The sequence below is a fragment of the Miniopterus natalensis genome, chromosome 17 (genome assembly GCF_054644295.1).
Source record: "Miniopterus natalensis isolate mMinNat1 chromosome 17, mMinNat1.hap1, whole genome shotgun sequence".
NCBI classification, from domain to species: Eukaryota; Metazoa; Chordata; class Mammalia; order Chiroptera; family Miniopteridae; genus Miniopterus; species Miniopterus natalensis.
In genome coordinates, this window is record NC_142097.1 from 20,572,485 (window position 1) to 20,588,456 (window position 15,972).

Here is a 15,972-nt window from a genome sequence, read left to right on the forward strand (position 1 = left end):
ATTAAAGCCCACCCATTCATATATTTAATGATTCCCGAGCTCCCAAAATGTGTAAAGAACAAAAGAAAATTTGACATGGGAGCCCTTAAAGCGGATCTTGGGCTCATGGGCAGACAAGGGAACAGAAAGTATGAGTGATCGGTACAGAGGGGTTATGAGAAACATGTATCTGGACCACCATTGAGGCATAAGAAAGGGAGGGATGTCTGGGTGGGTGCACTGGCCACAGTGGGGAGTGGGGGTGGGCAGGGGCAGCATAGCAGGAGGAGGTAAAAGGCACTTGGGTAGAAGAGCCATCCCGGCCTGAGGCAGGCCGGGGAACTGTCCGGTGTGGTGTGCCCGGGACAGTGTGTGCAGTGGCAGCACACAGGGCAATAAAGCCCTGGTCTAAGAGCAAGGCCCAAGGAGGATGCAAATGTGAGGGGCCAGGTCCTGGAGGAATGGCCCTGAGTGGTCTGGCATAGCAGTGACTGGGACACCTTCCCATGGCCAGAGAGGCCACCTCGGTGGGGGCCGTGGCATCTTCAGCTGGAGTAAGTGCCCCAGTGGGAATAGAACTGTGCGGACTGGAAATTAAAGGCAATCAATGTGGGGACAGAATGAGTCCTGGCCTAGAAACCAGGAGTTCTGGGTTCTAGCCCTGTTCTACCACTGGGACTGTCACTACTCCTCTTTGGACCTCAGTTTCCTTCTGTTAAATGACAGGATGGGCCAGATGATCTTTACAGGCCTCTCAAACTACACTATTCTAGGGCCCTTAGTCAGGGACTAAGTACCTGAAAACATGGCAGATCTCCCCAGGGCACAGATGGCAACTAGGCTCCATGCTGAATGCCAAGTCCAATTGACTGGCTGTGGTTACCTGGAGTGCTGTGTGGAGAAACGCTGCAAAAGGCTCCAAGCTCTGCAAAAAAGAATGCTTGATTGATTGGTGATGTCTGCGTGGGCTCAGGATGCCCAAATGGTAAGAGTGGTAGGGATTTGCCATTTCTAGCTTAAAGCACTGTTTCCTACCATGGTTGCAGAAATGAGCCAACTGCTCACCCTATAAGGATACTGAAGATTAATTCCTCCTGGGGTATTCTGTGAGAGCAGCAGCACCAGGGTTCCCACAGTTAGGCTCACCAACCCTGTCCTCACCCAGGTAGATACCCTCGGGCCAGCGTGCATTCCCAACGCTCCATGCTTCTTATTTCTATCCCTGCTGCGTTTATCATTTCTAAATGTCATATCATCCGTCTTGAATTCTGACACCCCTTTTCCTGCAGCCAAGATACAACTAATTAATTACACAACAGGCTCTCTAACCGAGAAAGGCAACCTTCCTTTAAAAAATGTGTTCAGTAAACAACCTGATCATTTCTCTACTTTGCCTTTTATTTTCCCTTCCCTGGTGTCCTCCTCTCCTCCCAGTCAGGGTGACAGATCTCAGATGGATGGCTACAGTGCAGGTAACAGACAGGGGTTTAATTCAAACACTAGGGCACTAAGCTGTGGTACAGCTGGCAGGAAGAGAAGGGTAATTATATTGCATCTCAGAGCCACCGGCAATGAATTTCTGCATGAAGACTAGATTTGCCATGTATTATTTATGCCAGCATCAATTTTCCCAGCTGGCTCTATTTACTGAGCTAATTCTCCTCTATTTATGAGCAAGGCCATGGTTCAGCACCTCTGGTTACTCTATCCTGTGAAGGGGCCCCACAGGTCACCATACGTATTAAACAAGTGCCTAGATTCACTAGGAGCAGGTCACAATCTCCCTTCATTAGATTATATTCCTGGGACTGCAGCGAGCACCCTGTCTCACCTAGGCCTGGTGATGCGCACAGGTGTGTGAAGTCAGCAAGAGCAAAAGAGGAATAATTGTTCTTTGGAGCCTCACTGGGGGAAACTGAAAAACAACCTTCAGGGGGGAAATTAGGTGGATCTGAGGCTCAGGGAAGTTCCTTTTTATATTTTTAAGAGCAGAACATAGATAAAGAAGAATTTTGCATTTACAAGGTTACTTCAACTCAGTAACTCAAAAACAGCTAAAGGGAAGAGCCTCATTTTACAGATGGACAAAGAGACGCAAAAAAACAAAGAGAAGCAAAGGCGGGTTTCATGGTCCGGTCACTGTGTTAGGATGGAGCGCAGGGTCGACGGTGATGCACAAGGTTACCCAGTCACTAGTGTGCCTCTTGAGATGCCCCAAGCCAGGGGGAACTTGACTCCCACTAGAAACATACATGGTAGAGACAATGGAAGAAAACTTGGCTCCAGCATGAATTTCTGGGTCCTTCCACTAGAGCATCCTCTCTTGCCAGTTACTCTGTGTTTCCACAGAGAGAGAGAAGCTGAGGATACAGATCTCTTCTGCCCAGCCCGAGAGCGTCTCCTGCAGTGCCAAGTGCTGGCTAGCAGTGAACAGCAGGCATTCCTGCACAGGAGAGTTGGGGGCCTTGGCACCTCTTCCCTTCCCAATCAACAGCACAGTCATGTCTGATCTCCCTGTAGCACTGGGCTCTGCTCCAGAGTCCCCCAGGTCCCAATGTCGACTGCCTCCTGGAAACCTGTTGGCTGGACGAAAACAGGAGGGAAGGGTTAGTTTTTGAGTTAAGCAACCCAAGTGGGTAGCCTCTTTAGTTGCAAGGTCTCAGCATCCAAGAATTCCTCTATAAGACCTCTATGGGTATAGACACTACCCTCAAGGGCCCACATTCTTTTTTTTAGTTTTATTATTATTAGTTTCATTTTTATTTATTATTAGTAGTATTAGTTTTATTTTCCCCTAGGACCAGCTCACCAGACGGGGAGATTTGGTGAGACATGCTGTGCGCTGACTGCCTGGTGTTCCTGCTCCTTCACAGATGGCCAGGACAATCCGGGTGCTGGGCACAAAGCTCCAGGAGCGGCCCAGGGCAGGTTTGAGCTTCCCGCTGTCCCTGTCTCGGGTCATGTGGTTGGTCACCTGCAGAAGAAAGAATCAAAGACTTACAGATCCATAATGCAAGTAGAGAGGACATCTGTTCCTACCCCTTCATTTTACAGATAGGAACGCTGAGGCCTAGCGTGGAATAAGGCCTTCCCCAAGGCTCCATAACTTATCCACAGCAGGTCCTGAACTAGAACCCTGGGCTCCTGACTTATGCACAGGTCTTTCCACTAAACCACGGTGCCTCAGGCTTGACTCCAACAAAGGTGATGGGGAACGTGTCTGGGAATAAGCAGTGCTGTCTGCACTTTGCCAAAGGAAGGCCAGTGGTGGGTTTGAGCCTATTACCCACCCCACCCCACCCAAACCCAGCAGACGGGCATCCTGAGACCATGTCCATCCAGCCCTTTGTGGCAGGGGGTGCATCTGTGTATATGGGGTGGGGAGGAGTTTTGGAAGGGGGCTCCTAATCTATTGAGTTCTCCTCTGCCCAGGCTAATCACAGGTAAGAGAACCAAGCCTCACAGCATCCTCTTGATGAGGTTCTCCCCTCTCTCCATCCCCCCAGGGCAAGGGCTGTGACTTGTTCATCATTGAATCCCTACTGCCTAAGCCAGAGCCTGGCACCCAGCAGGTGATCACATATATCCTAAAGTCAGCAGAGGGAGGTCCTGGAACCTGGTATAAGAACCAAAGAACAGGAAAACAGATCCTCTTACACTGCTGGTGTCTGTGAAATTAATAATCCTTCCTGGAAATCTGACAATGTCATATCTAGATATTTAAAAATATGTGCATCCCTCACTCAGTAATTATACTTTTAGGAGTTTGAGAAAATAATGTGAGATGTGCAAAAATATTTAGGTATAAGGGTGTTCACTATAGTTTTGTTTAAAATAGGGGAAAACAAAACAAAAATAAAGAAAAACCACTAATGATCTAAAGGCCCCAGATCAAAAAAAGATTGTTATGGTACAACAGCAGTCAGCAAACTATTGTCCACAAGCCAAATCTGGCCCAAAAATTGTTTTAGAAAATCAAGTTTTCTTGGAATATAGCCCTGCCCATTCATTTAGGTATTCTCTATGCCTGTTCTCATGCTATACAGGCAGAGTTGAGTAGTTGTGACATAGACCATATGGTTGTAAAGCCTCAAATATTTACTATCTGACCCTTTATAGAAAAAGTTTGCCAACCTCTGTAACATAGGTATTAAACAAGATAATATGTAAGTGCTAAAAGTGGCACTTAAAAAATTTTTATTGATTAATTTTAGAGAGAGAGAGAGGAAGAAAGAGAGACAGAAACATCGATTTGTTGTTCCAGTCATTAATGCGTTCACTGGTTGACTTTTGTATGGGTTAAAAGTAAATGTATATATGCAGAGAAAGAAGATTCTATGGACATATGTAAAAATATGGTTTATGTAGATGTGGAGATTTATTACAAATTTGACTCATATTTAACTATTTTTTTACCCTTTCTATGAGAAGTGTGCAGACTTTTTATTGATTGATTTTACTCCATAAGCAGAAATTACTCCATAAGCAGAAAAAGTAATTTTAAAAGCAGAAAGATCCCTTTCTATGAAGCTCTGGAAAAGGCAGAACTGTTGGGACAGAAACCAGATCAGTGGTTTTCTGGGACTGGGAGACCTTTCTGGGGTGACAGACATAGATGTTCTGCGTGTTGATTGCGGTGGGGTAACAAGACAGGATACAAGGATATCCATTAGTCAAACTTCAAACAAGAAGAAAGTTACTCTATGTGAATTTACCTAGCTTAAAGAAAGTAAAAAGAAAAACAGACTGCCCCTGATCCCTTGGCCATTTATGGACTGATCCCCTCATGGTTCGGTGCTCTAGATGACCCAGGGAAGTTGGGCTGTGACCCTTTCCTAAAGGGTCACTTTGGGGGTTCAGAGGCTGCCTTTTAAGGGCAATAAATTTCTAGCTACAACTACAAATCATGTCCATCTTCCCCCTTGTAAAGCCCAGGGAGCAGAGGTAAGACGACCATGCCGACCAAGCCCACTTCCTCACCACCACTGCCACGCCAAGGTCCCGGGCCAGGGTCTTCAGCTCTAAGGCCAGCTGCATCATCAGGGCCAAGCCTGGAGGAAGAGAAGAGGGGGGGAGGTAGGGCAGCAGGGACTGGGCTGGCTGGAAGCTGGACTCCAGAGCTGAGAGACTAGGGAACATCCCTGACCTTGGGCTCAGCCACACACATCACTCACCTTCTCTCTGCTGACCTCCCAGAAGTGGGGAGACCACAGCGGTGACCGAGTCCACAATGACCACCTTCACAGTCCCTGAAGAATCACTCACCTAAGGGGTTGGGGGGAAGCAGCTGCCATGAACCACTTGGCCTCTAAGGGGCTCCCATTACAGGACAAGCTTGATCCAGAAACTGGAAAGGACCTTCCCTGACAATTATGGAATTTCAGCAATGTCTCTTTTCCCTAACCCCATTTGCATGTATAACAGACTTTATTGAAGAGAGAGTTTAAAGCATAGGACATCCCAGATACCCTAAAATAATTAAATCTGAGAAATCCCCATTCAGAGTGTTGTGGCTTCCCAGTCAGGATTTTTCTTAGTGGCCATCTTTCTCCTTACGGCCAGTCCCCCAACAGCCTGTCAGGCCCCTCCTTCCCTTCTCCTGTTTACTTCCCAAATTCCTAACTTCCTTTGAGTTTAGCTTTCTCTTTACTTCAGTGTCTCCTTCTAGATCATGCCTCTGGGGCCTCATCTTCCATATCTAAAATGGTTCCAAATATAGACTATATAGATAGCCATCTGTTAAAACCATAATTTTTTGTCTCTATGATACTCCTGGTTTCCTGGACCTAAACTGCCTTTGATGCCTCCCTTCTCCCCTACTTCTTACATCCAAGTCACTTGCTGATTATGTTTCCTCAACTTTTTTTTCACTTCACATCAGCGAAGCCCTTGGATATTCAGCATTATCTGCTCTATCTTTGGCATGTCTTCCTTCATCTTCCACTAACTGACTCTTGGCCAGTCATCAGCTTATCTAAGAGAGGATGGCAGAAAAGAGAGAAGCTAAAACTGAAGTTGGCTTAGCCCTTCCTTCCTCTCTGGGAAAGCAGGTTGAAATCTCTGGTGAAAATGTGACAGCAAGCCTTTCCCTGCTTGCAACTATGTAGCTATCAGGGGAAGAAGATGTGGCAGACAGACCCTAAGGTGGCCCCATGATCCCTACCTTTAGGTTCCCATCCCCTTGGTCATGGGTGAGTCCTGTGACTTGCTTCTGACTAATAAAATGTCAAAGGTGTTGGAGTGTCACTCTCTTGATTAGGCTATGTTATATGGTGAAGGTAATGAGACATCACTTCTGTGATTATGTTACGTTATATAAGACAGCATGTTGTCACTGGGTGGACAGCTTCAGACCACACTGGAGCACCACCCAGTCACCTCCACTGCCACATGCTCAAGGGGCGGACTCACTGGGCACCAGAGCCCCACTGAAGTAAGTCCTGTTCTGTGGGATTAGCCCCTGGCAAGTAGCTGTTCAACTATATTATGTTCTAAAGTTTGTAAAAATGATATATAATCCTGGGTATACCCATGGGAACATGTCATGCTTTGGGGTGAAAGAAAGCATTTAAGATGAATTAAACTATTCTCAGGTGTCTTCCAAATCTAATAGTCAATAAATCAGGGCACCAAATCCTGTCTAACCACCTAGCAGGTTTAGCAGGGAACCAACCCAAATGCCATTCCGAACCCCACTTGCTTGTTAACAGAACTCCGAATGTGGTCAGGTACTGGGTGGAGATCCTCAGGCGTCAGGGAAGATGGGCCCCATCCCTGGTCTAACAGATGCATATAACCCAGTTTTGGCCAATCGGATGTAAGGGGAAACGGGCAGTGTGCTGGCGGGTTTTGGAGAAAGATATTCTTCTCTGGTAAAGGGAAGAAGTACAAAAAAGAGGCATCTACCTTCACTGCCCTGGATACAGATGTATAAAAACATGAGGCTGAGATCAATAGCAGCCACTCTGCAGTCATGAGGGGAAAGCAAGAGAATCAGACACACCAACCGAGAGCCCTAATAATGTGGCCCTGCCAACCTCCAGACTCATGTGAGATAATTAAATGTCCTCAAAGTTTAAGTGTCTGTCAGTCATACTCTATTACTTGCAGCTCAAAACTGGTCCAGTAGGGAATGCAGAGATGAATGACTTGATCCTTGCACTCAAGGGGCTTACTGTTTAGTGGGGAAGATGAGTGTGTAAACAACAAGGTGCTCAGGAATAAATTAAGCACTCAGAATCACATCCTGAGAGTGGCAAGCACAGCTGGAGCTGCCAGATTGCACATCTGCATTTCCAAAGAGTCTGTAGTAGGACACCTGCCCACATACAGATAGCACCAGGCAAGTTGGGTAAAGCTGGGGCGGGGGGGGCACGGAACAGCAGACTCACCTGCTGGGCCACAGCACCTCGGAGGTCCTGCAGCACATCCAACATCCGAAAGATGTCAAAGGCACGCACCACCTGGATCCTCTGGAGAGCTCCTGCCTGAAGGGGTGGGAAAGAGAAGGAGGGGCTTTAGATAAGAGGGAGCAGGGTTGAGCAAGGGTATCTGAAGGCTGAGCAGGAAGCGGTATCTGGATAAAGGACTCAGGTCCAGGATAGCAAGTGGGCTTTGTCTAATGGGGAAGCTCTCACAGTGGTGACTGCCTGGGTGCTGAGCTGCAAAGCTAAGTCAGCTCAGTGGGGAAGAGCGATAGGGCCAACTAGGGGTATCTGCCATGGGCATAAATGGGATAGAAACACCAATGCTGGGTGTTTGCCAGCTCTGAGTTAAGGTAGGCAAGGAGCTGGGAGGATAGTGTGAGAGTGGCATCCAAGCTGGAATGATGTCATAACAGGGAGGCTTGAAGAATACAGAAGTATTAATAGAACAGCAAGCTTCAAAGCCAGAAAGGACAATTCATCCAAATGGCTAAAATTCTTACAATGTAGGGATAGGGGAGTCTTTGTGTCAGAGCCTCAGAGGAATCCAACACCCCTGCTCCTTACCTGCTCTTCCTCATCTGGGGTTCTGGCCTGGAGTAGCTGGAGGATGCGGGAGGCTGTCAGCCCTCCACTGGAATCAATGTATAGGACGTTCTGCTGCAGGCCATGGGCCACATTTGCAGCCACACAAAGACATACCTGAGTAGAAACCAGGCATTGGATGAACTTGAGCCCTCAAAGACTGCCAAGAATGGGAGCTCCCCACCAAATCTAGTTCAGATCCCGTGACATAAATGGGCCAAGTTCAAGACCCACTTGTCACCATCTTCTCTCTTCCAAGCTCTGAATCACAAACTACTGGCAGAAACTTCCCTGGGGATCCAGGACTGTACACTTACCACCCCCAATCCTCCTGACTGCTGGCTGCATGTGTTACCTGGGTTTTGCCGCTACCTGGGACTCCTACAATTTCGGTCATTTCTCCCGTATAGAGACCGGCATCAAGCAGTTTGTCTAGGCTGTTGGCAGAAGAGGAATAAAGAGAATCAATCCAGGGACTAGAAAGGTAGGGAGGGAAGTAGTGGCCAAGAAGAAAAGCAAGGCATTCCTTACTAGCACTGATTCTGTCCAGAGACATTCTCCATGTCTCTGGCCAGGAGGCTTCTCTTGGAAGAGTTTCCTTTGGGGAAAGGGCATGGCTAAATGTTCCTCCATGAGCCCGCCTCATCTTTTCGCTCTCAGCTTAAAAATCATCTCTCCACAGAGGTCTTTGCGGTCTTCCTTCCATTCTCCATCTCAGCCCCTTGTCGGTTTCCTTGATAGCATTTGCCATAGTTTATCATTTTTTAACTTTGAAATAATTATAGATTCACAGGAAGTCGTGAAAAAAAAATGTACAGGGAGGTCCCACATTCCCTTCACCTAATTTTCCCTAATGGTAGCATCTTGCACTGTAAGATGACTTGTACTATGGTACAATATCACCAATTGACATTGATGTGGTCCATAGAGCTTATTCAGATTTCTCCAGTGTTACGTCCATGTGTGTCTGCGTATACAGTTCTGTGCCATTTTATCACATGTCTACACATATGATCACGTAACCATCACAATCAAGATACAGAACATTTCCATCCCTACAAGGCTCCCTTGTGCTACCCTTTTAATAACCACACTCCTGGTCCTTAACCCTGGCAACTACTAATCTGCCCTCCATCTCTATTATGTTATTTCAAGAATGTCACATACATAGAATCATAAAGTGTGTGACCTTTGTGATCAGCTTTTCTTCACTCAGCATCAATCCCTTGAGATCCATCCAAGTTGTGTATATTGAGAGCTTGCTCTGTGTTGTAGCCAAGTAGTATTCCATGGCATGGATGTACCAAGTGTGTTCAACTGTTCACCCACTGAAGGACATATGAGCTGTTTCTAGTTTGGGACAATTATGAATAAAGCTGCTATGAACATTTGTGTACAGGTTTTCATGTAAGTTTTTATATCTTTGGAATAAATGCCCAAGAATACATTGCTGGGTTATATGGTAAGTGCATATTAATTTTATACGAAACCACTGTTTTCCAGAGTGGCTATGCCATTTTACTTTTCCACTAGCAATGTAAGAGTGACCCAGGTTCTCCACATCCTTCCGTTATCACCATTTTCTATTTTAGTCATTCTGATAGGTGTGTAGTAATATCTCATTGTGGTTTTAATTTGCATTTCCCTAAAGCATAATGATGTTGAACATCCTTTTATGGGATTATTTGCTACCTCTGTGTCCTCTTTGGTGAAGTGTCTGTTCATGTCTTTTGCCTATTTTCTAAGTGGATTGTTTGTGTTAGTGTCGAGGTTTAAGAATTCTTTAGGTATTCTAGATGCAACTACTTGGTTGAGTATGTGGCTTTAAAACACTTCCCCCACATTATAGCTTGTCTTTTCATCTTCTTTTGCAGAGTAAAAGTTTTTCATTTTGATGAGTTCTTCATTTTGACTTTTTTATTTAAAATATTATCAATTTTTTTTTATTGCTTATGCTTTCATGTCAAATCTAAGAACTCTTTGCCTAGGCCTAGTTCCCAAAGATTTTCTCCTATTTTGTTCTAAAAGATTGATAGTTTTAAGTTTTACATTTAAGTCCATGATCCATTTTCAATTTTGGCTTATTTACTTATTACCTGTAATGTTCGACAGCTATAACACCATTTGTTCAAAAGGCTATATTCTTCCTTCCCCTGAAGTGCTTTGCATCTTTGTCAAATATCAGTTGGACATGTCTGGGGTCTATTTCTGGGTTCTCTATTCCGCTCCGTTGAGCTGTATGTCTATCTCTCCGCCAATACCACATTTGTCTTGATTATTGCAGCTATATAGTAAGCCTTAACATTTGCTAGAATGATTCCTCCAACTTTATTCTTCTTTTTCAAAATTGTTTTAGCTGTTCTAGGCCATTGGTTCTTCCATAAAATTATTAGAACAAGCCTATTTCTACAAATAACCTTGCTGGGATTTTTGGTAGGAACTGCATTAAATCTATAGATCATTTTGGGGAGAATTGATATCTTTGCTACGTTGAGTCTCCCAATCCACAAATGCAGTATGCCCTTCTATTTATTTGGGTCCTCTTTGATTTCTTTCATCAGCAATTTTTTAAAAATACAACTGATTGATTGATTTTTAGAGAGAGGAAGGGGGGGAGAGACAGAGAGAGAGAAACATCGATTTGTTGTTCCACTTATTTATGCATTCACTGGTTGATTCCTATATATGCCCTGACCGGGGACTGAACCCGCAACCCTGGCGTATCAGGATGATGCTCTAACCAACTAAGCTACCCGGCCAGGGTGCATCAGCAATTTTTAATTTTCAGCATATGGATCCTATATCTGTTTTATTAGATTTAGACCTGAGTATTTCATTTTCTTGGAAGCAATTTGAAATGGCATTGTGTTTTTAATTTCCATTTCCACATGTTCATTTTGAGTATATAGAAATGCAATTGATTTTTATGTGTTATTCTGATGTCCTGCAACCTTGCTGAATTCACATATTAGTTCTAGGAGTTTGGAATTATTTTCTGTTTGCTTGTTTTTGTCTGTCTTCCCCATTTGGCTCAGAGCACCCTGGGGCTAGAACTAGGCCTTGTTCACTATTACATCCCCAACACTGGCACAGTGCCTAAAACACAGGAGACGCACAATAAATGTTCCTAGAGAAATGAGTGATAGAATGGTGCTATTTAGTCCTATTATTGTCAGCACTCTGGCTGTGGAAGCCTTGGGATAAAACTCAAGACACAGCCAGTTCCTAATCCAGGTTCTGTCCTTGAACTACCATGAAACAGATAATTAACCACCCTCCATGCCCTGTCCAACCTACAGGCTAAAGATTCTCCTACACCAGAGCCTATACCAATGCCTCCATGTCCTGACCACAAGCATCCCTTATCTCACCCTGCAATCACCTTCACAGGTGTCAGTCCTCTGAAATAGTTCCTGAAGACTTCCACGACACCCCTGTATATACCAAGTAGCACATCTTAGTAAGTACCTTATCTATTTCAATTCCAGGGACCCCATGATTATAACCACAGGCCCTTTCCAGTCAAAATATTCTGGTTACCACTGCAGCCCAGTAGCATCTTGGGACAACTGTGTTCACTCTGTCTCTTTTTAATAAGCACCTGTTTAAAAAGGTACCCAACCTCTGCAACCCCTGGATCCCATTCCTCCCTCTGAGATCAGAGAACCCCCCAGTCCCATTACAGCAGTGCTTCTCCCAGTGTGGCCCCCAGACCAACAGTATCACCTGGTAACTGGATAGAGATTCAAACTCTCAGGCCCCACCTGGGGGTGGAGACTGCATCTGAGTTCCAACAAGGCTTCTGGGTGATTTGGATTCATGCTTAATTTGAAAACCATTAGACTAGTAATCAATCCTGCCTGCCTATTAAAATCACCAAAGAGCCCAGGCAGGCAGGGCCCAGCGGTTGAGCATGGACCTAGGGTCCAGGATATCGAGGTTCAATTCCCTGTCAGGGTACATGCCCAGGTTGCGGGCTCGATCCCCAGTTGGGGGCCTGCAGGAGGCAGCCGATCAATGACGATTCTCTCATCATTGATGTTTCTATCTTTCTCTCCCTCTCCCTTCCTCTCTCTGAAATCAATAAAGATATATTAAAAAATAATAATAAATTAAATCACCAAAGGAGTTTTTAAAAGAGGCAGGTATTACCGTAGCCGGTTTGGCTCAGTGGTTAGAGCGTCGGCCCCTGGGCTGAAGCGTCTCTGGTTCAATTCTGATCAAGGGCATGTACCTCCATTGCAGGCTCATCCCTGGCCCCGGTCGGGGCATGTGCAGGAGGCAACCAATTGATATGTCTTTCTCACATCGATCTCTCTCTCTCTCTTCCACTCTCTGAAAAGTAATGGAAAAAATATCCATAGGTGAGGATTAAAATAAATTAATTAATTCATTAAAATAATTATAATAATAAAAGAGGCAGGTATTAGTGGTTCCCAAACTTGCCTGCACCCTGGAGTTACCTGGGAGCTTAAAAAAATACTGATGCCTGGGTTTCAACCCCAGAGAGTATGATTAAATTGTTTGTGGAGAATGGGCTTTGGCATATTTAAAGTAAGAGCTCAATAAATATTCTTGAAAGAATGAATTACAGGAGAAAAGTTGGAAATTTCCAAATTGGCAACTGGTCGAATAGTTATGGGTAAATTGTGGTTTATACGTATCATATAATAGTATATATATGGCCACTGAAATGTTCTGAAGACTTTAAAGACTTTGGGATGTTAAGACACGTTGGTTGACTGTCCACAGGCCACTGTGAGGAACCTGGGGAGTCGCTTTTGATTCTCCACACCTGGATCTCACCTGGTATTAAGGCTTGTCCCATCCCCTCTTCAACACGTCTCCCACTGACACCTGCCTTAGATCCAACCCACACCCCCCGCCACCACCATACCTCTCCTTGGCCTCTCTCCTGCCAGCCTCCCTAGTCCCATCCGCCTTGTACACCTCTACCACACTGCCTGTGCCTCTGCTTGCACAATACGGCCTCATGCCTCGAGGGAGGCATCAGGGCAGACAAGTTCAAGTTACAGGGCAGACAAGTTCGAGTTAGGTTCTTAGGCTTGGGAATGTGACAGTCATGACTTCAAGTGCCTGCTCTGCCACTTACTAGCTGCACGATCTTGAGCAAGCCACTTAACCTGAGTCCCAGTTTCCTCACCTGTAGAATGGTAGTTTTAATCGAAACGCGCTCATTGGTGGTTGTGAAGAACAAATGAAATAACATACCGTGAAGTGCAAGCACGGTGCCTGGCTCTTGGTAAGCACCCAGAGAAAGCCCACCCGCTCCTCAATGCCCAAGGCCTGCCTCCTTCACAGAGCTTTCCTGAACCGCTCCGATCTCCCCTGCAGTGACCCACTGCAGCTGCAATCCTGCCAGTTTACCTCTTGAGTGCTCCCTAAATGCTTCCTCTGAGTATGTTGGTTTTATAAGCGACCTAAGCCCGAAGGCCAAGTCTGCTTCCTGTTAATCACTCCCTGCTTATGCTATGCTACCTCCACACATTCGTACACCTCTCTACTGGGTTCACCTGCTCTTCTCTACCCACCGGACCCCATACTCCTTTGAGTGCAGGAGCCTTGCCTCACTCCTACACCTATCAGCTGCACGTATGTGGCAGCCAGTAGGCACTCAGCCAGCGCTTGATGGATAACAGATTCAGACCCCCAACCAGAAGGAGCGAGCACCATGCTGTGTGAACCTTGCCAAGAGAATGTTTGGAAGCAGCACGGGCCAAACTGGTCCAAACACCTTTGTGGTGGCGGAGCTCTTCACCAAATTCCACACAGAAAAGAGGTCAGACTCCCTCCGTCAGAGTGGCTGTTGTCTTCCAACTCTCTCCCTCTCCAAACATAGCAGACTGTAACTACTCTTTTATGAAAGCTCTCTTGTCCCCTTCTGCTGCGGAGTATGGGGCCTGAACCAAGCTCTGGGTCAAATACACCAGGGCTTGAGCCCCACCTCCACCCCTTGCTCCTCTTGGGCTAAACTCAAATGGGTTAATAATCACTAACTCACAGGGTTCACTGAAGAAATTATATAATCTATAGTCAGTGGCTGGCACATAGTAGGCACCCAATAAATGTTAGTCCTGAATGTTCTCAACTTGTCCTATACTTAAGTGAAATAGAATGTAGGGCCAGAGAAGAATTGCTCTGATCTGCTGAATAGTAATGAAATACTGACATCTTGTGTTATAGGACAGTGGTTATCAATCAGAGGCAACTTTGTTCCTCAGGGGTCATTTTGCAATGTCTGGAGACATCTTTAAAAAAACTGATTTTAGAGAGATGGAGGGAGAGAGAAACATCAATGTGAGAGAGAAACATCCATTGATTGTCTCCCGCACCTACCCAGACCTGAAATCGAACCCGCCACCTTTTGGAGTACAGGACCACACTCCAACCAACTGAGCCACACCGGCCAGGGCTGTGTGGAGACATTTTTGATGGCACAACTTGGGGAGGAGGAAGGTGCTACTGGCATCTAGTGGATCCTGCAACTCACAGGACATCCCCCCAAATAATCATGCATCCAAAATATTAGGAGTGTGAGGTCCAGAAACCCTGTTACAAGGTAGAAGAGCTCAGAAGTCCTGACTCTTGGTCCACGCTGCCCTCACCCCTGCTTGAAAAACCCTGCTCTCTCTTGACTCAAGCATCAAAAGCCGAGCTGGAAGCATCCGTGTCCTCCACTGTCTCACCTTCTTCTCCAAGTACACATACAAACCTTGCAATGCCGGTGGACAGGATGGCAGTGGAGGTCTTCAGTTCCTCGTAGAGATCAGCGCCATTGAAGGGGAAAGCCGAGAACTGAGCCAGCAGCACCCGCCTCAGGGCAACCAGGGCCTGCGGACGGGGTGGGGGCAACTCAGGATGGGGCGAAGGGCACTTCAGCCCAAAGCAGACCGGAGCACTCAGCAATGAGCCGTGACCGGGCAAGGGGCATCCCAGGGGCCCATATGCCCCCCGCCCCTCCGTGTCAAGCTCGGCGAGCCCTTTGCTCCCTTGGCTCAGGGACAGACACTGACAGGGACACCCCAATTTGGAAGGGGTGCATCAGCTCACCTTGTAGGACAAGCCACATTTCCGGGCCGCCTCTTCCAGGTCTGCGGAAACCAGGTCCACCACTGAAAACGAAACGCGCCGTGGTTGATGGGCAGGGAGGGCGGGGCCTCCCGTGCCGGGCTTTTCCTCATCTGTAAAATGGGGTGACTGCTGCCTTGGGGCGGGCCACCTTGGGAAGCCTGCGGGGACTAACAGCGCCGCAGGGCCTGGGGCGGTGCCAGGCACACAGTAGGGCTTGGCTCGACCACGCCCTCCCCCCCCCCCCCCCGCCTCTCCAGAAGGGTGGGGGGCAGAGGCGGGAGGGCCGGCTCCGCGGGGTGCCCAGCTGTGTGGCTCGCACACGCGGTCACCTGTCTTGAATCCGTGGCTCCTCAGAAGCTGGACCATGTCCTCGGTGAGGCCTGGGCAAAGGCCGGCCCTGAGCACGCCCATATTCCCTGGCGACTCGGGGCTGCTGGTCCCGTGGGCGCCCGCAGGGCCGTCTCCAGACGCCTCTCCGCGCCCCTTTCTGGAGGCCGAGCGGGACCGGCGCGGAGGGTGCGGCCCCCAGCCGGGCCTCCCGCGCCCAGGGCCCACCCGCCGGGACCGCGCCACCGCTTCCGGCTCCCGGGCTCCAGAGCCGGCCGGCAGCGCCCTCTGCTGGCCGCGCGCAACGGATGCGCGGCCTCCCGCGCCCCGGCGGCTGGGGCGGAGACAAGCCCCAGGCGCCAAGGGCATTGCACTGGCCCGAGCGCCCAGGGCCCCGCGGATGCGCTCGAGCCCCTGAGCCCCTGAGCCCCTGAGCCCCTGAGCCCCTGAGCCCCTGAGCCCCTGAGCCCCTGAGCCCCTGAGCCCCTGCGCCCCGACGCCCCGCGTCCGCATTCGCCTCTACCCCTTTCCCCAAACACGCGCGTGTCTGTGAGCCCCTGTTCCA

The 15,972-nt window shown here is 47.6% G+C and overlaps 1 protein-coding gene across 1 annotated transcript; it reads right to left on the minus strand.

The window, feature by feature from the left end:
• Positions 1-1,937: 1,937 nt before the first annotated feature.
• Positions 1,938-15,604, minus strand: RAD51D (RAD51 paralog D). The gene is made up of 10 exons (XM_016207025.2): positions 15,410-15,604; positions 15,060-15,121; positions 14,722-14,840; positions 8,344-8,425; positions 7,971-8,105; positions 7,371-7,466; positions 5,154-5,244; positions 4,960-5,030; positions 2,789-2,953; positions 1,938-2,562 (listed from the first exon to the last, which is right to left on the minus strand). The coding sequence occupies exons 1-10, from the start codon at positions 15,489-15,491 to the stop codon at positions 2,479-2,481; spliced, it is 987 nt and encodes a 328-aa protein (XP_016062511.2). The 5' UTR covers positions 15,492-15,604; the 3' UTR covers positions 1,938-2,478.
• Positions 15,605-15,972: the final 368 nt, after the last annotated feature.

Coding starts and splice junctions, on each gene's coding strand:
- RAD51D (XM_016207025.2), bottom strand. CDS start 15,491: ATGGGCGTGCTCAGGGCCGGCCTTTGCCCAGGCCTCACCGAGGACATG. Junction 15,122..15,409: donor GAGCCACGGATTCAAGACAG/GTGACCGCGTGT, acceptor TTTCGTTTTCAG/TGGTGGACCTGGTTTCCGCA. Junction 5,245..7,370: donor GAGGTGCTGTGGCCCAGCAG/GTGAGTCTGCTG, acceptor CCAACCCCTTAG/GTGAGTGATTCTTCAGGGAC.